The sequence below is a fragment of the Chenopodium quinoa genome, unplaced genomic scaffold (genome assembly GCF_001683475.1).
Source record: "Chenopodium quinoa cultivar QQ74 unplaced genomic scaffold, ASM168347v1, whole genome shotgun sequence".
Lineage (NCBI taxonomy): Eukaryota > Viridiplantae > Streptophyta > Magnoliopsida > Caryophyllales > Amaranthaceae > Chenopodium > Chenopodium quinoa.
In genome coordinates, this window is record NW_018742951.1 from 6,879,948 (window position 1) to 6,903,407 (window position 23,460).

At 40.0% G+C, this 23,460-nt stretch overlaps 2 protein-coding genes across 2 annotated transcripts; both read left to right on the forward strand.

The window, feature by feature from the left end:
- The first annotated feature begins 12,354 nt into the window (after window positions 1–12,354).
- LOC110728659 lies at window positions 12,355–13,591 on the forward strand. The gene is made up of 3 exons (XM_021908303.1): window positions 12,355–12,474; window positions 12,869–12,918; window positions 13,408–13,591. The coding sequence occupies exons 1-3, from the start codon at window positions 12,355–12,357 to the stop codon at window positions 13,589–13,591; spliced, it is 354 nt and encodes a 117-aa protein (XP_021763995.1).
- Window positions 13,592–13,593: 2 nt separating this feature from the next.
- Window positions 13,594–16,900, forward strand: LOC110728660. The gene is made up of 5 exons (XM_021908304.1): window positions 13,594–13,756; window positions 13,859–14,039; window positions 14,154–14,376; window positions 16,325–16,622; window positions 16,887–16,900. The coding sequence occupies exons 1-5, from the start codon at window positions 13,594–13,596 to the stop codon at window positions 16,898–16,900; spliced, it is 879 nt and encodes a 292-aa protein (XP_021763996.1).
- Window positions 16,901–23,460: the final 6,560 nt, after the last annotated feature.

Genomic DNA, 23,460 nt, shown 5'->3' on the forward strand with positions numbered 1-23,460 from the left:
CGGTGCCCGGTCTGACCGGGCAAGGGCTGCCCGATCGGGCGGACAAAGTACGGCTTCTTCTCCTGCGTTGTTCTTCTTCTCTTCTTCTACCTGGTCTTCCCATATGGTGATGATCATGATGATATTCTTGCTAAAATCAATAGGGTTTTCTGGGGCGTGGACAATTGAGTTTCTCATAAAATTTTTGCGCCAATTTGTCTAATGCAGCATTCTAATACTTGCACGGTTTGTTTCGTCAGTAGAAAGGTATTGCATCTTGAATATATGCAGTATTCTAACTCATGAAATCATCTCCGTTGTTGTTGTGTATTACTACCTACGAAACGAGCCATACGGTGGTTGTTATGAATGTAGGTTTTTTACCCCTTCATTATCACAATTGGCTTGTTTAGACCCCTTGTTCCAAATTTCTGCAAATGAGGATTATCACATTAAAGATAGAATGTTCGTTAAACGATTTTAATAGCATTATTGATTTTAGAAATATAAGTTATTGCATCTTCTATTTGACTTAGTTTGACTAAATTGGTGAATTTTATATTAAAAAAAACTAGGGAGGTTTTGCCAATTCATATTAATTAAGACATATATGTGATGTTGGTTCTTCTGCTCTTAATGTCAATATTGTTATTTGACACATTTCTATATTAGGGTTTAGGGTTAGGGATTAGTGTTCGAGGTTTATTGTTTAGAGTTAGAGTTAGGGTTTAGAGTTTAGGAAAATAACAATATTATAACATGTTTTATAATTGAACATTTCCATTTTAGGCAATTATTATGCAAGGTCATTGGTTATAATCTCATTTGAATTCAACGATATTATAAAACATAACAATAACTGCAATATCCACAAATCTTACTCAATTTCCTACTCTCTAAACCGCAAACTGATAACAAAGCAAATCCGATCTATGTGCTTCATTATTTTTATGCAAATATTACATGAATGGATAGTCCTTAAAATAAGCTTTCCAATAATATCATATTCTCAATTTCAATTTAAAATGAAGGAGATATGATTAAAATACTAAACTCGGTCTAAAACCTACACCCTTGCACTATTTCGGCCATATCTTAAGATCTAGAAATGATATTGACCTGATTCTAATTGTGTTGGAAATAAGTCTTTCAGAACTTTCATGCAATATATTATTTGTCTTAATCAAAGTTCGGGATCAAAAGTTATGTAAAAAACAAAACAGCAAAAAACTGGAAAAGAAAACAAATTCCAGGCATTTGAACACCACCAAAAAAAAAAATATAAGGAAAAAAAAAGAGCCTACCTTAACTCCAACGATGACCTTGCCTCGGCTGGTGGTAGTTTGTTGGGAGAAGATAATGTTAGATTAGGTTAGAGGGGTGAAAAGCATGAAATAACATGAGGGTATGTTCCTCCATTTAAGTTTAAAATGCGGACGTTACCTGGTAAAATACGGGCGTTACCTGATAAAATATGAGCGTCATTTAATAACTATAAAAAATAAATGAAAATGGTAATTGTCATGTGGCACATACTAGTGCTTGAGCTTTCCATTTGAGAGGTTGTAGCTTGGAATTGACGTGGGCTTGGAATGGAGATGTGGAAAAGTAGTGTACAAAGGTTGTAACTTCTTGTTGTGGATGTTTTAAGACACATTATTGTGCATGGGATTAAGGTCATGCAATTTTATTTTAAAGAAATACAAGGCACGACAAATCGACAATACAAAGTATATTAGTTAATAAAAAAATAAACGTGATTTAAATTAAGTATGCAAGTAAGAGGCAGCTTGGTATGGTGGCAAATGGGCTTGTTTCGTGATTGGGCCTTTTTTTTAAAAAAAATTTACATAACATGACACAACATGTAGCTAGTAGATTGCACGATGCACCTATCCATCCTCAAAGCACATGAGATCATAAAAACCTACTCCCTTCAAGGAAGGTGATAGACATACATTCCATGTATGTGGGCTCCATATACATGACCTCTAATTTAATGACAAATCAATACTTAAATTTTTGGGTTGAGCGGGAATGAAGGAAGCTTTTGGGAGATAATTTTTTGGCTTCTCAACGCCAAAATGAGGGAATGGTAACTAAAATTCCCAGCTAAATTTCATTTGTAATTTTGGCGACTAAATTTTTAGAATTTTGTGACTGTTAAAAGTAAATTATCCATTATTTTCAATGAGATGAAAAAATTGTTAAGATATCATATAAGGAGTATTTAGTATATACGGAATAATATGTAATAGAAGGATATACTTTGTAGAGGTAGTTTACTTGAGGTATGAGTTAGATTTCCTAATATCATATTTACCATAATTTTGGGTTATCAGTACTTTATATATTCGGTGATGAATGATAATGAAAAGCTTTGCCATTAGTTATAAATTACAGAAATAAATGGTATAAGTGCCTCTAAAAAAATCATGTTGTGCTATCCGAATAGTGTTGAATCGTATAAGAACTGTAACCCGATAATGAATCAAACCGTTCGAATCCGACCAAAAATCGAACAAAATCAAACACAATTTAAACTATTATTTATTTGAATCGTTTTTAACCCAAACCGTTTGAACCCGGATAAATACATTTAAACAAAACAATTTTCAAAGCGCAAACCGTTTAAATCAAACACAAACTACAAATCATTTTAACCGAACTTATAAACAAATTACAAACCGTTTGAATCATTTATGACATGTTACCCATTTACAAATAATTAACATTTGGACAATTCTTTTTGGTAACACCTAATTTTTTGTTTTTCTTTATGATAAATTGGAAAAAAAGTTATTACCATTGTTAACATTGTATTTTTTTTATTACCAAAGATAATGACTATTTTAATAAAATTCTTTAACCATGGTTAATTATTTATGTTTTATTAATAAAATTATTTTGGAAATAATATAATTTAAAAAAAAAACCCAACCGCCTCCCCCACTAACTCTAGCCACCACCTACCCCCCTTCTTCCGGTCAGCAGCACTCCGCTGCCCATCCCTACGACCTCCCATTCTCTTTTTACCATATGTTACCAAAAGTGTTACATAAAACCTTAGGGAACATGGGCGGATATATCACCTACTAAATTGTTACTTACTGTCTATAATAACATTTTTACCACCTTATGTAACACTATTTTAGTGTTACTGAAAATTGATTTTGTACTAGTGGATGCTAAGATTAGTAGAAATAATATACTTTTAATAACTAAAATAAAAATAACACTAACCCTCAATTATTCATACTAGATGTCTATGTTAATGATTGGAATCTGTTTTCGGCGACTACGGGAAAAAAGATTAACATGTTTTTGTTCTCTAGCAACTAATCCTGGTCTAAGCAAGCCAAATGTAGCTACAACAAGAATTTGGAAGAGAATAAGTAAAAAAAGGGGTTGCATAAGCCATATCAATTGAATATGAAGCAATTCACCACGACAAACTCATTGGTGAGAATCGATATAGTACTATATTTGAAGGTTGCTTGATGGAGGAGATTGTTAGTGTGTGTTTTTTACTGCAAAACCTAAGAGAGACAAACAGAGTACAAGTCCAAGAGGAGAGAGAAACAGAGTAAAAGTCCAGAGGAGAGAGAAACATTTAGTTGAGAAATTAAAATGTAGTACAACAGTAGCAACACCTTTAAAATAAAAAAAAAATCATATTTGAATTTCAAACTCAAAACAGGTTTAAATTTTCAATTGAAAATCCAAAACTAGTGGAATACCGGACCCACATCACTTAGCCAATTACAAAGTGCCAACTCAAAATGTATATTTGGCCCAAATACGTGGGATGTATGTGTAATACCCTATATTTTTATACGTATATTAATTTGAAACATTATTTTATGAAGTATTTAAATAATTCGAAATGAATTATTTATGGTATTTTAATAATTTAAAAAGGTTTATTTTAATTAAAAGTCCATTCTTATTTATTAATTGCTTTGAAAATATTTTATTTTATTATTTAGAAACTTTGGGGCATAATTATTTTATAAAATGAAATTTTAAAGTCAATGGAGTTTTAAAGAAAGTCAAATGTCATTTTGAAATGGAGTAGGAATCATTAAGGGTAGAAAAGAAATTTAAGTTAGGTGGGTTTTGAGAGAGGGTATAAATACCCATAATATGAGTAATTAAACTTTGCCCAGGGTGAAAAATACCCAAAGGTAAATTTTTTTATTTTTCTCTCCTCTAATTTTTCTCTCTCCCTTAATTTTTCCCCTCTCCCTCACAAACACTCACACACACGCACACTAGGATGGCCGACCGCCACCACTACCATTTCCCATCGGCCGGCCACCGCCACCAGCAACAACCAGCAGCAAAAGCAGCCGACGTGGAGGGCGACAACAACCCCCTCCCCTGTGCGTGCATGCGGTTATGTGTATTAAAAAAAAATTTCTCTTGTTTTAATTTAATCCAACCTCGATTTAATTATTGATTTTGGTGTGTGTGATGATTTTATGATATTTTAATCATGATTAATATGTATATAATTTTCAGATTTGGTTTTTGAATTAAGAAGCCCTAAATTGAAAACCCTAGGTTTCTAAATTAATGTTTATTGATGAAATTTGATTGTAGTTGATTAAAATTATTGAAATTAATGTTTTTAAACTAAATTACAGCAAGTTTAAGAGTTTTTATAATGCTGGAATTTTTATGTAGAGGCTAAAATTATGTTTCTTGAAAGGATTTTTAATTACCCATTAATTGGGAATAAAAGTAGGTGGTTTAAATTGATTTTCAGCTTGTTTTAGAAGGTTGAAAAGTGTTTCAAATAGTGTATATATTACTGAAAATTTATTGTGAATAGGTATTAATGTCTCTTTGTAATTTCGAGTTGTAGGAGACTTCCAAGTGAGTGATTTTGTGCAGTCGAGGTGATTTTGAGATCATATTCGAGGTACGTTCGAGTGCTCGGTAATTATTTAAGTGTGTAGTAGGATGCTAGGCTTTGTTTAATTATTCCAAGGTAGTATCATGATAGGTATTGGTAGGAATTATTGATTGGATTGATTTTTGGTGATTGATTTGTGAAATATGAATTATTTGAAGTAAATTATTGATTGGAATTAATTATGTTGGCATGTTGAATATGAACCATACTTTTATTATTGGCATGATTTAGAGCATGTTTAATTAAACTAAATGTTTAATTGAGTTTGGAATATTGAAAGTGAATTTTATTATGGTTCATATAATTTTTATTGATGTTATAAGCATGGGAAAGAAGCTATTTAAGTGTCGATGTACACGAGTATTAATTTATATTTTTGGTGCTTAAGTCCACTTAAGGTGTTCTAAACACCGAGGGATAGGATTTGTGGTGCATTACGCGCTTAAGGTGTTATTTAACGCTGACATAGTTTAAAAAGGGTTCAACATTAAATTCAATTTGGTCGCTAATTATTCAAGAATTAAATTGGTATGTTTGATTGCTTGAATGATTTATGATTATTGATTGTTTTATGGATTGAGAGTCATCACCAAGTCTAAAATATGCAAACAACGTAAAGTGAAAGAGATTACGCACCAAAACTCTTGAAACGTATATACCTCGAGTATGAACATATGGGGGGAGTTATGCGACATTATATTTGACCATAACTTCTACTTGGGATTACAGGACGCTGTATTTTCTTTTTTTATTATGCACAGGAATTCCGCCACTTACGAGTGGTTCTTTTATACTGGCACGGTTAGCTCCTGTGTTAGTACCCCTTTATTGGGGCAGGTTAGGGGGAAACTCGTTCGATGCGTAATCAAGCTAAATAAGAAATTTATTTATTTATTGGTTGATTGTGTTGTATGTTGTATGCTTGTAAGTAGGTGCAACAAGGTAAGTGGTGTGTTGATAGGATGAAAGCATGTTAGTGTGGACTGTTACGCTTGTGTACTCAGCATTGCTGATTGTGTGTTTGTATGTTTGTTTGGCCTTGTCTTTATCTTGGCCCTACGACGACCCATTTCTAATGGCGAGTAGAGGGGACAAAGTAATGAAAAACTTTTTAAGTGATGAAGCATATTCATGATGGGTATGAGTGAAGAGCGAATCTTGTTTAGTTTCCATAGGAATATGATGTGTTTTATTTGCTTTGATTATTGTATATTTGCTTGTGAGACTAACAAAAAGGTTTTAGTATTTGTTTTGGGTTTTGATAAGGGCTTATAATGGTTCCAAGTTGTAGGTTGACTTTATTTGACTTTCGTTTGACTTTATTTTCTTTTGATTTGACTTTTTGAGTTGACTTGTTTTGAATGGTTTAAAACTAAGTTTTCCGCTGTGTGTCTTTCATAATTGCCTTAGTCGTTTTCACGGTAGCGATAATGTCTTAGATTTTCCTATTTTGTATTTTAGAAAGAGCAAAACAGGTATTTTAGAGGAAAGAGATTTCTAGGGTGTTACAAAGTGGTATCTGGGAGCTTTTTGAGATTTTTATTACCATTAAAGCCAAAAACGTGTTTTAAATTATTTTGTTTTAAACTTGGCCAAGTGTTTAAAATAATGAGTTATTTTACAAAGTTATTTTATTTTATTCTACATGATTTAATTATTTTTTAGAGGACCAAAAATATTTTTTTTTTTATTAAAAAAAGGGGAGTCAAAAATATTTTTAGTTTGTTCAATTTTGTAGGAAAGCGAAGGATTAAGGTAAGAATTATGTGTTAAGAGCTTTAAAAGCATGTTTTTGAGCTTGGGTAGGAAAGAATTTGGGGCATATAAGTTAGAATAATTCATATTTTTGTATGCATTAATATTTAGGTTGTGATGTTTGATCGTATGAGTTGAATGATGTGGAAGCATGTAATCATGTGGTTAGAAATAAGAAGATTGTTTGATTGAACATTGAACCTAAATTCATGCAAGAACTGTGTTATTTTATTTTTTATTATTTTTTCTTTGGGGAAGGGAATTCTTTCCTAAGCCTTTTCCTTTACAAGATGCCGATCTTTCCTAGAAAATACACAAATCGGTACCCTAATTAAGAAAGACTATGAACATCTCTTTGACTATGTCAAGAAGATCCGTTTCTATTGTTCACACATGAGCGATGTCCTAGGAGACAAGCAATATGACCTTCCTGATCGTGTTTCAGCTATGATAATTCACTGTCTTCCTAATGGACCCCCATATCTTGCCGTCAAAGCAAAATTTGATGATTTTTACTTACTTGGGGACATTCCCAACTATTCCAAATACAAAGATTGTTATGGACAGTGGTACCCTGACTACAGATACCTGATTTCTTACCTCGTTCGAGTTGAGAAACATCACATTGAACGATTACATACTCCATATCCAAATTACTACATACTATGATAACCCAATAGGGAATGATTCCCCTTCCACTAGAAATCAATCAAGAAATTCTTCCCCACCACAGAGTAATCAAGCAGGAACAAATGGAGGGCAAGAGGAAGGAGAGCTTATGGATGAGAGTAATCATACTGTTGATAGTTCCATTATGGAAATCCCGAATCTAAATCCACCCCTAACTCTAATCATTATTGACATTTCATCTGACGACGAGGAAGATGAAGAGTTTATTCAAGTAGAGCAAAATCTAGAGACAACTGAACCAATGGAAGAGGAAGATGACCCTGAATTGGATCCTGGAAACTACAAACAATTAAAGGACAAGAAGGACAATGTTCGAAAGGAATAGATTTTTATAGTTTCATTTCTTTTAGGATTCTTAGTTTCATTTCCGCAGTTTTAATTATCTCCTTTTTCAGTAAAGTAATAAGTGGCATGACCACAGTAAGTCAATAAACCTATTGAGTTGCGTAGGTTATTCGAACTCATTTCATTTTATTTTTCCAATCATTTTTCTTTCTTAGCAATAAAATTTTATTCATTTCCTTGCCAAATAATTAATTTTACTGCCAAATAATTCATTTTATTTTCAAATCATTCATTTCATATCACTACTCCAATGAGCCATTTCTTACTCAAATATTCCAACAAACTTTGGGAAACCATGGGAATTATTTTTATTTATTATTGTGATTTTTTATTAAATGTATGGTTGGTTAGCAATCAAAAATTTGGTTGAACAAGCTGCAAGATTTGGGAGTTGTAATTTTGCAACCTCAACTTGTTAGCTTAAATTAAAATGTGGGTGTGTGAATGGTATAAGTTAGTTGGATGAGTGTCTAACTTGAGAGCTAACCATGACCATAATTTATAAAGACCCCTTTGTACTAATTCAGGAGAAGAAAGATGGCAGGAGGAAGTGGGAACAATAATGAAGGAGGAGAATTGAGTGAGGTTGTAAAGCAATTAGTAGTGGTCGCCCAGCAGCTAGCAAGGAACTCGACCAACAATGGAAATGCTTAGGGAAAGTTGTTCAAGAAGGTGGCGCAAAGCAAGCCACCAACCTATCAAGGCGAACCAGACCCAATAGTATTATAAAACTGGTTAAGGGAGTTTGAGAAACTGTTTAGGGCAGTAGGGTGCCCAGAAAATTCAAAAGTGGGTTGCGCTACCTATTACCTCAAGGGTGAAGCTGACCTTTGGTGGCAACAAACTTAGACTACCATCAAAGCACTACCTGGTTTCAATTGGACTATGTTTCAGGAGAAGGTTAGGGATAAGTTTTATCCCAGTTTCTTATAGAAACAGAAGGCTGAGGAATTTTCCAACCTAGCAATGGGAGATTGAAAGGAATGGTGTCCTTCCAACAAGTGTATTCTTCCGATAGAGGGTTCAGAATTATTACAGAGTTAATTCTTCAGTAAGATCAAGTGATCGGAATGCCTAGGTGGAGGCAGCTTCCGATCAGTAATATCAAGGTACAATTGATATTACAGCTTAATCTTAACTGAACCCTTCGGGTCGAACCCAATTGAATCACCGATCCGAGACGACAAATTAATCCGAAAGGATTTAATGAGTCGACAGAGTTTTACAAATACAGACGTCGGATATCGAGCCTAGGGCGTCGAGGCCGAGTGTCACAAAATCATAAGCGACAAGTACGAGCGTAGCCGTAGCACCACAATGGTCTAACCATGTGGATGCTAGGCTAGTTCGAGCTAGCATGCACCTAGCATGGCTAGGCGCAAGCCTAAGCACACTAGGTGTGCTAGGCGCACCATCGCAGCCCATCGCACCATCGCAGCACAAGCACAGCACCATCGCATGGCTAGGCCAGTGCGTGTGTGCGTGTGCTTGTGCCTTAGCCTATTGCATCATCACAGCAAGCATGCCTGCGCACATGCGTGCCTTCGCATGGCACTGCATCGCAGCATGCGTGCCTGGGTGCTAGGCACCATCGCAGGCCCCTCGCACAAGCACAACACCATGGTAGGCCTTGTGTGCGTGTGCGTGTGCGTAGAAGGCATCGCAGCAACAGCAACATGTGAGTGTATGCGAGGCTGGTGCGTGGTGCATGGCTGGTGCGTTTGGCTGGCGAGGCAAAGGGCCAGCATGCGTGGCTCGCTAGCAGCACGCATGCTGGCTATGCGAGCATGTGGGAGATAGGGTAGGCAGCAGCACCACGCATGCCTGTGCGTGAGTGTGTGTGATGCCCTGGCAGCAGCGCCCAGCGCCCAGCACAAGGCGTGGCTCGCTAGCAGCACGCAAGTGCTGGGAGGGCTGGGTGATGCGTGCTGTGCGTGCGATGGAGGTGCTGGGCAGCAAGGCAGTGCTAGCTGGCACGCTAGCTGGCAGCCAGCCAGCCCTCCTTGTGCCGATTTTGCGCTTGCTTGTGGGGACCAATCAAGGGCCTTGGGAAGCAAGGCAAATGGTCCCCCCACCTAGCCTTGGCCATCACTCATTAGCATGTGATTGTGCCACTTGTCAAAATGTGATTGAGTTGATTATTTATTTAATTTGGAATTAAATAAATTGTTGATTTTACCAACTCTCCCACATTGATGGGAGATTGGAAATCAAGGGTGCTCTTCCCTATAAATACCAAAGGCATGGGTATTGGGAAGATACAACCTTAAGTGGAATTAAAAAGGCAACTCTTGTAATTAGAGTAAACCTTTGATTCGTAAAACTCATAGTTTTATTTGTCCGGGTCTTGACTAACCTTCAAGACTTGGGACGCTCGGGTCGGGTCGAGGGTACGATCCATCGGAGATCTCGTAGTTTCGGGATTTTGAAGTAAGAGCTCTTCGGGAGCGAAGCACGCAACAAAGGTATAATTCTTGTTCTTAGTCTTGCTTAATTATGTTTATTATGCTTGTTAATTGCTTTAATTAAGGGGCGGGTCTTGGGGGGTTCCCTTCCGCGTAGTGTCGGGTCACTACGAAACCCTACAGAGATATGTCACTGAGTATTATACCAAGTTTATTAATTTGTCAAGGTTTGACAAAGAATTTGTGGCTACAGAAAAGGCGAAGTCTAGGAAGTTTGAGAGTGGATTGACCATGTACTGATCTTCAACTAAAGCTGTGTGGACAAGTGTTCGAAACCTTGGATGAAGTTTATGGGAGGTTTGCACACCTTTGTGATTTGGAGTTGAAGAAAAAGAAGGAATTAGCTTAGGTGGAAGGAAAGGAAAAGTGAAAAGAGATGGGACAGAACTCTGGAAACCCTAAAGGTAACCAGAACAATTTTAAGAAGTAGAAATACCACCACAACAACAACAACTTCAACAATAACAATTGTCAAGGTGGACGAAATTTTAATAAAGGGCCTAAGAACTCTACCCAGGGAAATAATATGGAAGGAAGGCGTTATTTTTGTAAGAGGTGTAGGAATAATTACCCTGGAAGAGACTACGAGAGTAACCTAGTTACTTGTCGTGCTTGCAACAAGTTGGGACATAGGGAGTATGAGTGCTTCTCAAAAGATTCTAACCGAAACTAGCAGGGCAATTATCAAGGAGGGGCTCAAATGAACTTTCAAGGAAGCAACAACTAAGCAGGGAACAAAGGAGCACAGCAAAGTGGGGTGAAAACCAACAACAATGGGAATGGTCAGGTGAAGAGTGGAGCTCCAACAAAGCTGAATATGATAAGTAGGCATGAAGCTGATACTACGAAGGATGTTATTACTGGTACTTTTTCTCTTAACTCTATTCCTGTTAAAGTTTTGTTTGATTCTGGTGCAACTTTTTCTTTCATCTCAAAAGCCATTGTTTCAAAGCTATCACACTGTTTGAAAACCGTAGATGTCATAGAAGTATCTATATTTATTCCTATGGGAGGGGTAGTACAGTGTACTAAAACCTTTAAGGATGTGCCATTAGTGATCAAAGGAAAGGTGTTTTTGTCTGACCTCCTTGAATTAGGGTTCGTTGAGTGACTTTGATAACATCTTGGGAATGGATTGGTTGAGCATGTATAGTGCGGAGATTCGTTCTCGATCGCAGAAAGTGTAGTTAAGTACAACTGAGGGTGAGCTGGTAACACATTGGAAGCATGGTGAAGAAAAGTGCCCAAGTTTCATCTCTATGATGAATTTGGCTAAGTATATAAAGAAAGGACATCCAATATATTTTTGTAGTGTAAGGAACTTGAACCACGAAGAGACAGTTAAGCCTGAGAACATAGACATGAAATGAGTTTCTGGATGTGTTCCCAGAAGAGATTCCAGGTATGCCACCTAAGAGAGCAATTTATTTCACAATAGAATTGGTCCCAGGGGCAACACTAATTTCCAAGGCACCATATCGAATGGCACCTGGAGAAATGAGTGAGCTAAAGGAGCAACTGTAGGATTTACTAGAAAAGGGGTACATTAGACCAAGTGCATCGCCTTGAGGAGCTCCAATGTTGTTTGTTAAAAAAAAGGATGGAAGTATGAGGTTATGTATTGACTATAGGGAGTTGAATAAGGTCACCATAAAGAACAAGTACCCATTACCAAGGATTTATGTCCTATTTGACCAATTGAGGGGCGCATCTTTGTTTTCCAAGATTGATTAAAGGTCCGGAAACCATTAGTTGAGGATCGCATATGAGGATATTCCCAAGACTACATTTAGAACAAGGTATGGACATTATGAGTTCACAGTAATGCTATTTGGATTGACGAATGCTCCAGCAATCTTTATGGACAAGTTTGTCGTAGTGTTCTTAGATGATATATTGGTGTATTCGTAGAATAAAGAAGAACATGTGGAACATTTGAGACCAGTTTTACAAACTTTAAGGGAGAACAAGCTTTATGCGAAGTTTTCCAAGTATGATTTTTGGTTGGAGAAAGTAGCATTTTTGGGTCACTTTGTGTCCAAGGATGGGGTAGAAGTGGATCCAGCGAAGATTGAAGCAGTAAAAGAATGGCCTACGCCAAAGACGGTGTCTGACATTAGGAGTTTCTTGGGTTTAACAGGGTATTATAGGCGTTTTGTGAAGGACTTTTCTTAGATTGCTAAGCCTATGACCTCTCTAATGAAGAAGGACAAGAAGTTCGAGTGGGATGAGAAGTGTGAGAAAGCGTTTCAACTGTTGAAGCAAAGGTTGATTACAGCACTAGTGCTAACATTGCCAGATGATAGTGGGATCTACGACGTATATAGTGATGCATCCAAGAATGGTTTGGGATGTGTGCTTATGCAAAATGGAAATTAAAGGTGATTGCATATGCGTCAAGACAGTTAAAACCTCATGAAGTAAACCACCCTACTCATGATTTAGAATTAGCTGCAATCATTTTTGCATTAAAAATTTGGAGGCATTACCTGTATGGGGTGAAATGTAGAATTTATACTGACCATAAAAGTTTGAAGTACATTTTCACCCAAAGAGATCTAAACTCACGCTAAATGAGATTGTTAGAATTTGCAACGGACAATGATTTGGACATACAATACCATGAAGGGAAAGCAAATGTAGTTGCAGACGCTCTAAGTCGTAAAACCAGTCATAGACTGAACACTTTGGTAGTGGCTAATGAATTGTGTAGGGAAATGAGGAAAATGAACCTAGAAGTGGTGGAATAGGGAGTACCAGCAGGTATACTTGCGAATCTAAGCATTCAACCAACAATATTTGATGAGATAAGGGAAAATCAAGCAGGAGATGTAAAGTTGGATAGGATTCGTGAGAAAATAAAGTAAGGAAAGGCTATAGATTTCAAAATTCATGAAGATGGGAGTCCAAGGTACAAAGGTAGATGGTGTGTACCACAAAAATGTGAGGAAGTAAAGAGAAAATTGATGGAGGAAGGACACAATACACCATACTCAGTTCACCCTGGAGGGGATAAGCTGTACAAAGACTTGAAAAAGATGTATTGGTGGCCCAGAATGAAGAATGAAGTTGCGGAATTAGAAGCAAAGTGTCTAACTTGTCATAAGGTTAAAATAGTGCCAAGAGACCGCAAGGAACCGTGCAATCATTGGAAATCCCTGGGTGGAAATGGGATTGCATTTCGATGGATTTTGTGACTTGCCTCCCAAAGTCAAAGAGTGGAAATGATACCATTTGGTTCGTGGTGGATAGACTTACCAAATTTGTTGTGTTCATACCAATGAAGGAGACCTGGAAGATGGAGCAACTTGCAAAAGCTTACATCAAGAATGTCGTGAGGTTACATGGAGTTCCAAAGGTTATTGTGTCTGATAGAGATTCTAGGTTTCTTCAAAGTTTTGGAAGAGTGTTTAGGAAAACTTTGGTACAACATTAAAGATGAGTACAACATTTCACCCTGCCACAGATGGACAAACTGAGAGAACTATTCAAACCTTGGAAGATATGTTGAGAGCTTGTGTCATAGACTTCCAAGGGGGATTGGAAGATAGCTTGGACTTAATTGAATTTTCTTACAATAATCGATCCCATGCGAGTATTGGTATGGCACCATTTGAGGCATTATATGGAAGAAAGTGTCGTAGCCCGGTATGTTGGAACGACATAAGTGAAACAATGATCTTAGGACCTTAAATGATTGAAGATACAGTTAAGCAGTTAAAAGAGATTCAAGCTAAGATTCAAGCAGCACAAGACCGTCAAAAGAGTTATGCAGATTTGAAGCGAAGAGAGGAAGAGTTTGAAGTTGGTGATAAAGTGTTGTTGAAAGTGTCACCAATGAAAGGTGTTATGAGATTTGGGAAGAAAGGAAAACTTAGCCCAAAGTATATTGGTCAATATGAGATATTGCAAAGGATAGGCAAAGTAGCTTATAGGTTGGCCTTACCTATGGAGCTAAGTAAGGTGCATGATGTATTTCTTGTGTCTTAGTTAAAAAGGTATATACCTGATAAGTCACATGTGCTACAACCGGAAACAATTGAGTTAGATAAAATTTTAATTTACGAGGAAAGACTTGTCAAGATCCTTGACAGTAAAGTGCGTAGTACACGCAACAAGGAAGCTAAGATTGTTAAGGTGTTATGGTCTAACCAAGAATATGAGGAAGCAACTCGGGAAGCTGAGGATGAGATGAGAAAGAAATACCCTGAGTTGTTTGAGGTATGTTGAGTTATGGGGAAGTAACTCGTTTTCTTTAAGGGGGTAGAATGCAGTAGAATTTCGCGCTTTTTCCCCTTTATTTTCAGTTATTTTCGTGCTTTTTGCACATTTTTAACGGTTATTTCGAGTACTTTTGATTTCAAAGAGACATTAAAAGTAAAACTATGTCAAAAGAGTACAACAATATTACACAAGTAAGGAAAAATGTTGTTTTTTCGTTACCCAAGTTTCGAGACGAAACTTTTTTTAAGGGGGGTAGACTGTAATACTCCGTATTTTTTTACGTATATTAATTTAAAACATTATTTTATGAAGTATTTAAATAATTCGAAATCAATTATTTATGGTATTTTAATAATTTAAAAAGGTTTATTTTAATTGAAATTCCATTTTTATTCATTTAATTGCTTTAAAAATATTTTATTTTATTAATTAGAAACATTGGGGCATAATTATTTTTTATAAGGAAATTTTAAAGTTAATGGAGTTTTAAAGAAAGTCAAATGTCATTTTGAAAAGGAGTAGGAATCATTAAGGGTAGAAAGGAATTTAAGTTAGGAGGGTTTTGAGAGATGGTACAAATACCCATCATATGAGCAAATTAAACTTTGCCAAGGTGGAGAATACCCAAAGGTAAAATCTCTTTCTCTCTCCCTTAATTTTTCACCTCTCCCTCACAAACACTCACACACACGCACACTAGGGTGGTCGACCGCCACCACCACCACTTCCCACCGGCCGACCACCGCCACCAGCAACAATCGGCAGCAGCAACCGCAGGCAGCAGCCCCCTCCCCTGTGCGTGCGTGCGGTTGTGTGTATCAAAAAAAAATCTCTTGTTTTAATTTAATCCAACCTTGATTTAATTATTGATTTTGGTGTGTGTGATGATTTTATGATGCTTTAATCATGATTAATATATATATAATATAATTTTTAGATTTGGCTTTTGAATTAAAAAGCCCCAAATTAAAACCCTAGGTTTCTAAATTAATGTTTATTGATGGAATTTGATTGTAGTTGGTTAAAACTATTGAAATTAATGTTTTTAAACTAAATTACAGAAAGCTTAAGAGTTTTTATAATGCTGGAACATTTTATGTGAGGCTAGAATTATGTTTCTTGAAAGGATTTCTAACAAAGTATACTTTAAAAACGCTCTCTTCTCTCTCCTCTAACAGAAGCAGCCCACCCCTCGGAAACCTAGGTGCTCGTCGGAGATCCGGCGCCGCAGCCATTTCTCCGGCGAGTTTCCTCCTTCTTTCAATCCCTCTAAGCCGGCGTTTCTCCGCCTTTCATTCACTTCTCAGCCTTCCTCACCTTCCGCTGCTTTCCTCTGCCTTCATCCCTCAAGTCGGTGTAGACGCCGGCGAGGCTTCGCCTCCTCTTCTCCTCCGTCTTCTCTTTCTAGCCGTCCCCCTCTTTTCATCTTTTAAGTCCTCATTTTTCAATCTTGAAGGGGTTGTGGTGACACAATCCACGGCTAAGTCGTCCTAGAGAAGCCTCCTATTACCCACCTTTGAGAGGGTGGTTCACGGTCAAAGAACATCGCTGGCAAACAAAGTGGCCTAAGGACTAAGCCTAACGCCGCCGTCAGAAAGGTCATTGGTAAGTTTGATCGTGACGGAAACGGTAAAGTTAGGGTAAGGGTTTCGTGGGTCCTTACGCTAGAGGGCTAGGCCTAACGCCGCCGTCAGGAGTGGTTCGTGACGGAAACGGTGAAGTTAGGGTTAGGGTTAGGGTTTCGAGGCTCCTTGTGTGAGTGGTCTCGGGGTTTCGATTAGGACGGTGCCCTCCTCTGGTTTTCCCTTTCTTAAGTATGTTTGTTCTTAGTATTTATTAGAGTTTACTTTCCTTAGTTTGTGTTATGGTATGTTTTAGCCTCCTTCGGTTGCTTTCCGGGTTATTTAGTTGTTTTGGCTATAGTAATTTGGATGGTTGTGTGCAGTGGGAGTTAAGATCCTGTGTTAAGGATTGTGGTGTGGTTATTGTGGTAAGAGAGGTTACAGGTGCGGTTGTTGGGGGTTTGAACAAGAAGTTGGCCTTGGCTAAGGTGAAGTGTGTTCTTTGTTGGAGTAGTTCTGGTTTGGTTTCTGTTCCCTCAGATGTAAAGAATCTTGTGATCATTACTCTTGATTCTTGTTATCTGAAGCAGGCGCCCAAACTTTGTTTTGGGGTTTCTCGAGCCTCGAAGTTGTCAAAGCTTTCTTGCCAACAAGGAAAGCTATTGATTGGAAGGTCACTAGGTAAAGTGACCCGTTTGATGACCGTACTTGGTGATGAGTTGATCCCGCCACGTAAGGATTTGCTACCCATGGTCAAACAATTTCGATCCTCTCCGTTGCTCTCTTTATGGAGTGTAGTATGTTTTTGCTCCTTGGTTTCTAAGGAGTCCCTAATCTGCGACTTATCCGGCCAATTCAAGTTTATTTTCGTCTATAGTCTCAAAAGTTGTTGTAACGGCTTAAGTGTTAAAAGCCATGTTTTAAGTTTTAGTTCTTGTTTTGTAGGTTGTAAACTCTGATTTTATGAATGATTTGCTCTTGTTGAAAAAAAAAAAAAAAAAAAGAAAGGATTTTTAATAACCCATTAATTGGGAAGAAAAGTAGGTGGTTTAAATTAATTTTCAGCTTGTTTTAGAAGGTTGAAAAGTGTTTCAAAGAGTGTATATATATTGCTGAAAATTTATTGTGAATAGGTATTAATGTCTCTCTGTAATTTTGGGTTGTAGGAGACTTCCAAGTGAGTGATTTTGTGCAGTCGTGGTGATTTTGAGATCATATTCGAGGTACGTTCGCGTGCTCGATAATTATTTAAGTGTGTAGTAGCATGCTAGGCTTTGTTTAAATAAATCCAAGGTAGTATCATGATAGGTGTTTCGGGGTTTTCTGATGTCCTGCGGGAGAGTTACAATTCCGAGACTGGAACCGGACGCATGTACCTGCAAAACAAACGGATGCTCCGGATGATTGGAGATCCGCCTCCGACGGTCAAGTTAGTACTTGGTTAAGGAGTAATTAATGCGGAAATTAAAGTGATTGGGTCTCTCTAGGTGAGAGTGTTTAATGTGTATAATCTGCGTTTTTAGTGTGTTCTCTCCCTTAATGAGGATTAAGGGAGGTATTTATAACCTCGGGAAACGTGTCAATCTAGGTTTAGGTTAACCTTGGGCTGATTGGGCTTCCCTCGGAAGTTGGGCCTAGGTGACCGGTTGTCCCAGGTGTCATGGGAAGGACACGTGTCGTGTCGTAATTGGTCCATAGTGGACGGATCATTGCTTGACACGTGGCAGGCTCCTATTGGCCCATGTGACGGACACATGGCGGAACCTGATTGGTCCACTTGTCAGATGGTGATTGGTGGGGAAAAATCCCCTAATCATTTGCCCCTCACAGGTGGCACGTGACTGGTCACGTGTTACCTGTGACAGGTATCGCCCTGTAACAGGCGACGGCCTGCTACAGGTGTCACTCGGCGAGAGGCCGAGAGATTCTCCCGCCAAAATTTTGAATTCTGGAAGTGACCCTTCGCCTTCTCACTTCGCCTATATAAAGGAGTGTTGACTTCGGTCATTTTCACACTTGAAAACTTTGTGAGAGAACATTCGGACCCCTGAACTTGCTCTGACATTTTGGACCCTTTCTGCCTACCGCCTGCTCTGACAAGCCGACTGCAAAGGATTTTCAGAACTTCATCAATCGTCACTCGTTCAGGTAACCGTCGGTTCTCTTACTCTTAATTTTCTCTTTACTTTATTCTTTTTTGAAATGGCACCACGGAAGCACACGACACGACCTAGGTTAGTGATCAGCCGGTCACCGGGGACGGCTGAATCTAGGACTAGGAGTGCCGCCTGCCCTTTTCTGGACCCTTCTTTGCTCTTTATACAAAGTCCGACTGTATCTGTGTCTATGCAGAGCATGATGGCCAGAACAAAAAAAACTGCCAGGATCTCAAACTCAGACGGCTCCTCCCACAGGGTGCCGATTAGTGAAACATCTAACCAGGCGCCAGATGTGGAAGTGAAACAAAGCGGCTTGAAAGCCGGAAGTTCTGAGGGAGGAGTCAAAGTGACCCCTTCCCATTTTACAGTTGACAATTCTACATTCTCTCCTGCTCCTTTTAAAGGAGAGGAGGCGGGCCCCTCCGGGAGAGGGGAGGAGTCGTCCTCTTCTGACTCGTCAGAGGACGATTCCGAGTCTAGCTCTTCTGGCCATGCTTCCCTGGACACAGAAGAGAAAAACAGTCGCCTACAAGAGGCGAGGCTTTCTCACGCAGTTGAGAAGGGGGACGATTGGGCGGAGCCATCTACCTCTCACCGAGAGCAATATACCCCCTACTACTGCACGGTACCTCGGGGCCAGATCACGGCCCCGGCTTTTTAGTGTTCGTGCCGGATCCAGAAGACACAGTCGTATGGCCGGCTGGTACCAGTTATGATGGCGCCTGCTTTGGCTGCTACGAGGCGGCCATCAAGGCTGGGCTGCGCACCCACTACATCCAGCTGTTCAGCGGATCTTGGATGGGTATGAGTTGGGGTTATGGCAGTTAGCCCCGAACTCCTGGGTCAACGTACTCGGCTATGTGGCCGGGTGCAAATTGCACGGGGTGGAGCCGAGCTTCGAGGCTTTCGCCCACATGAACTACCTCAGCTGGACCCCTAAGGCAGGCGGTACCGGCTGGTATCAATTGACGAGCCACAGGGGCTACCTCATGACGAGAGGTAAAGCAAACAAATGGAAGGACTGGCGGAGCACCTTCCTCATCATTGAGAGTTCAGACACAGAGCTGAACAAGCGCTTCAACAGGTGGAACAGGAATCCGCCCCTTCTTGCAGGCGGCCGCAGCATGCCGCCTGTTCCCCCCAAGGCTAAGAAAGAGATCCTAGATAAAGGACTCTTCAAAGTAGAGTCGAAGGTGAACTCTACTTCAGGGGTACGAGAGCAAGTACCCCTGCACTGCGTCCCGAGCTTCAAATGGCTCTACGGCGAGTACTTTTTGGCCGCCTGTGGCCTCAGCAGTCGGTGCTCAAGAGGTAGCCGGCCTGTCGAATACTCTGTTTTTCCATGCATTTCTTGTTATGACTTTTATTAACTTTGCTATTTGTTTTTGCAGCGGATGCCATGAGCAAAATTACCGCCTCCAAGACTGCGGCGGCCATGTTGCGGGCCTCCATCATGCAACAGTCTTCAACCGACTCCCCCAACAAGGGGGCACCCTTGGTGGGCTTCTTTTTAATGATTTTTTTTTTGTTTTGCTTCAAATTTGTTTAAGTATTGAATATTCTGATATCCAATTGTACACTATACCGACTGTTTTACATGGCCGATAGTTGCAGACAGGTACGGATAGTTAGTCACGCCGCCTATTCCCCTGGACGACTGGTCGTCTGTTTCCAGGCTAGACGATCAGTCGGCCATTTATCCAATCGGTATTCGAACCATTTTAAAGACTGGATCCCCATTAGGCAGGTGGTTCTGTCATATAAAATTAACCAAGTAGGAAAGTGGTTTCCTACTTGTCATGTTTTTAGGCTAGAGACTTTAGGTCGTCTAGGCCGACTGTTCCCCGCCATATTTAATCTAGTGTGAGCCGGTGCTGTATGAACACCTTTTTAGTTTCATACTAAATTTTTAAGGAGTGACCAAGTAAACATGATTGTTACCTAGTCGCCAAGTAACTGAGTAGTAGAGGTATCAAGCGGTGGGTACCGGTTGTTCCCCTTTATTCGCCAATATTTGTTGGCTTTTAACTCATAGGTTGTTAACCTAGCAAGAGTAGTGGTTGAGAGCCCCTGTTTGCTAAAAACAGGCGGACGACTCATACCTTTTAGGCTCCATACTAAGTTTGAGAGAGTGACTATGAGTTAACTTTGGTGTTACTCAGTCGCCGTCATTCCTGCTTGAGTAGTAAAGGTACCAAGCGGCGGAGACCGGCTGAACCTTTTGATTCGCCAATGTTTGTTGCCTATTAACTCAAGAGGTACCCCCTGCATTTATCTCAAGTAATACAGGCGGTCATCTGACTCAGATGTCAACTGCTACCACTGGTTTGGTTAGTGATAGAGTTATCCTTGTCTCAAAAACGGCTACGTGGTTGCCCTTGGGGACAGTCGTATAGGTGCCGTGTAATTATTTTATAGAGCAATGTTCCACCCAAAAGGGAGCTGCTCTCTGCGACGAATTTCATCCGGAGGGATGCCGCCGGACGCCTGCTATGATGTTGGGACAGGTCGTATGTTTTGAAGATTGGATCAGTTGGCTTGGCGCCTGGTCTGATCATTCGGCCTGTGGCCTTGGTTAGTTCTTGGTGAACGTAGGTGCTAAGTAAAAGGAGGGTAGCCGCCTGTTTAGGCACAGGGTCGGCCAGGCCCTGATCATTTTTAGTTAAGTTTAAGGGGGGTGGTTGTGTGTTTGGAACCAGTCGGCCCTCTTCTATGGAGAGTAGCCGACTATATGTCCAGACGGCATGCCCCTATGGTGATAGAGTAAAATATTCAATGGAGAGTAGCCGACTGTAAAGGTACAGGCGGCATGCCCCTCTGAAGATAGAGTAAAATACTCAATGGAGAGTAGCCGATTGTAAAGGTACAGACGGCATGCCCCTCTGAAGATAGAGTAAAATACTCAATGGAGAGTAGCCGACTGTAAATGTATAGGCGGCCTGCCCCTCTTAAGAATAAAAATTAAACATGGAGAGTAGCCGACTGTTTGTTAGTAGGCGTGCCCCTCTTAGAAAAAAATTGAATATTAAGTATGCAAACTTTTATTAAGTAGCCTTGACTATTTACATTATTCAAAAGAAATATTTCTTAAGATTATCTATATTCCAAGTTCGAGGCAACAGTTGTCCGTCTGGTGTTCCCAGACGGTAGGTACCGTCCCTGACCTCTTCACAGATTTGGTAGGGTCCTTCCCAGTTGGGAGTTAGTTTGCCAGACTCATTAGCCCTACCAACTGCTTCCATTTTTCTAAGTACAAAGTCCCCCACTTTGAGTGGACGCCTGTGTACTTTTTTGTTGTATGATCTAGTCATTCTCAGGCGGTAAATTTCATGGTGCAAGACAGCATTGCCCCTCCTTTCAGGAAGTGAGTCTAATGTCAGGCGCATGGCTTCCCAGTTTGCCTCTTCGTCATATATCATTACTCGAAGAGTCGGCTCGTAGTGTTCTATTGGAAGAACAGCTTCCGCACCATAAGTTAGGAGGAATGGAGTTTCTCCAGTCGCCCCTTTTTCAGTCGTCCTAATGGCCCAGAGAACATGTGGTAATTCATCCGCCCATAGGCCGCCTGCTCGTTCAATCTTTTTCTTGAGACCGTCTGAGATGATTTTATTAAAGGCTTCTACCTGGCCGTTTGCTTGTGGACGGCCGACAGATGCAAAGTAGTGTGCAATTCCTTGGTCACCCAACCAGCTTTTGAGAACAGACGTCTCAAATTGGGGACCATTATCAAAAACCATAGACATGGGAACCCCGAACCGAGTGATGACATTTTTCCAGATGAATGAAATTACATCCTTCGTCTTGATTCCCTTTACAGCCTCCGCCTCCACCCATTTAGTGAAGTAGTCGACTGCAACAAGTATGTACCTCCTTCCGCCTGTAGCAGGCGTATATGGACCCAGAATATCCATGCCCCACTTAGAAAACGGTAGTGGGCTATGAATGGTAGTGAGGTCAGTAGCTGGACGGTGAATTAGTTTGCCAAACCTTTGGCACTTGTCACATTTTTTTCACCATCACCATCGCATCTGCTTCTAAAGTAGGCCAAAAGTAGCCATGCCGCCTTGCCCGTTGAGCAAGCGTCCTACCGCCTATATGGGAAGCACAGTAACCAGAGTGAAGATCGTCCAGTATCTCTCGCCCCTTTTCTGGAGTAACACACTTTAAGAAGGGTTGAAGGTACCCCCTTTTGTGAAGTTCTCCCTTTATTATTTCAAAACTGGTTGCTCGTTTTTTCAGTGCTGCCGCCTGTTGATGATCATCCGGTAGGGTACCATTTGTCAGATATGCCCTGATTGGATCCATCCAGGTTGAGCTTCTGTCTAAGATTCCAATAGGTTCTTCCTCAATGCTTCTCCTCTCCATTACTTCCCAAAAAACAGTTCGAGGAGTATCACAGGAGGCGGATGATGCTAATTTTGAAAGTGCATCCGCCTGGTTGTTTTCTGATCTCGGCACTTGGGTCAGATGGAAATCCTCAAGGGAGCCGACTGCTTGTCGGACCGCCTGTAAATACTTGATCATGGCCGGATGGGTTGCTTCGTATTCGCCATTGTACTGACTCACTATCAATTGTGAATCGGAACAGGCGTCTATTTTTCTTGCTCCTGCCGCCTTGCACATGCGGATTCCGGCTAGTAAAGCTTCATATTCTGCCTCATTGTATGAGGCCTGAAAACTGAAGCGTAAAGCATACTCGTACCTGTCGCCTTCTGGCGACTGACATATGACTCCTGCTCCACAACCATTTGAAGTAGAGCTTCCATCCACATATACCTTCCAGACTTGGTTTGTAACTTGAGAGTCCGGAGGACGAGTCATCTCAATAATAAAGTCAGCAAAGGCTTGCCCCTTCACTGCTTTTCTAGGCTCGAAAGTAACTTCGAGGCTCTGTATTTCTATGGCCCATTTGATCATTCGGCCTGACGACTCCATGATGGTCAGTGGCCGCTTGATAGGTTGGTCTGTATACACGACGACTGCATGTGCCAAAAAGTAGGGCTTTAATTTTTTAACAGCCATGAAGAGTGCAAGACCAAATTTCTCCACTAAGGGATACCTCAACTCGGCATTTTTCAGTACATGACTGACAAAGTAGATCGGGAGCTGACAGCCGTCTCTTTCAACAAGGAGAACATCGCTTAACACATGATCAGAGACGGCCAGGTACATGTAGAGTACTTCTTTGGGCAAAGGGCTGACCAGCCTCGGCAAGGAATGCAAGTGAACTTTCAATTTCTGGAAGGCCGCCTCAGCATCCGGCCCCCATTCAAACCTTGCCTTTTTCTTAATTGCCTGGAAAAACTATAGGCATTTGTCGCCTGATCGGCTTAGAAATCTTCCCAAGGCCGCCAGACAAC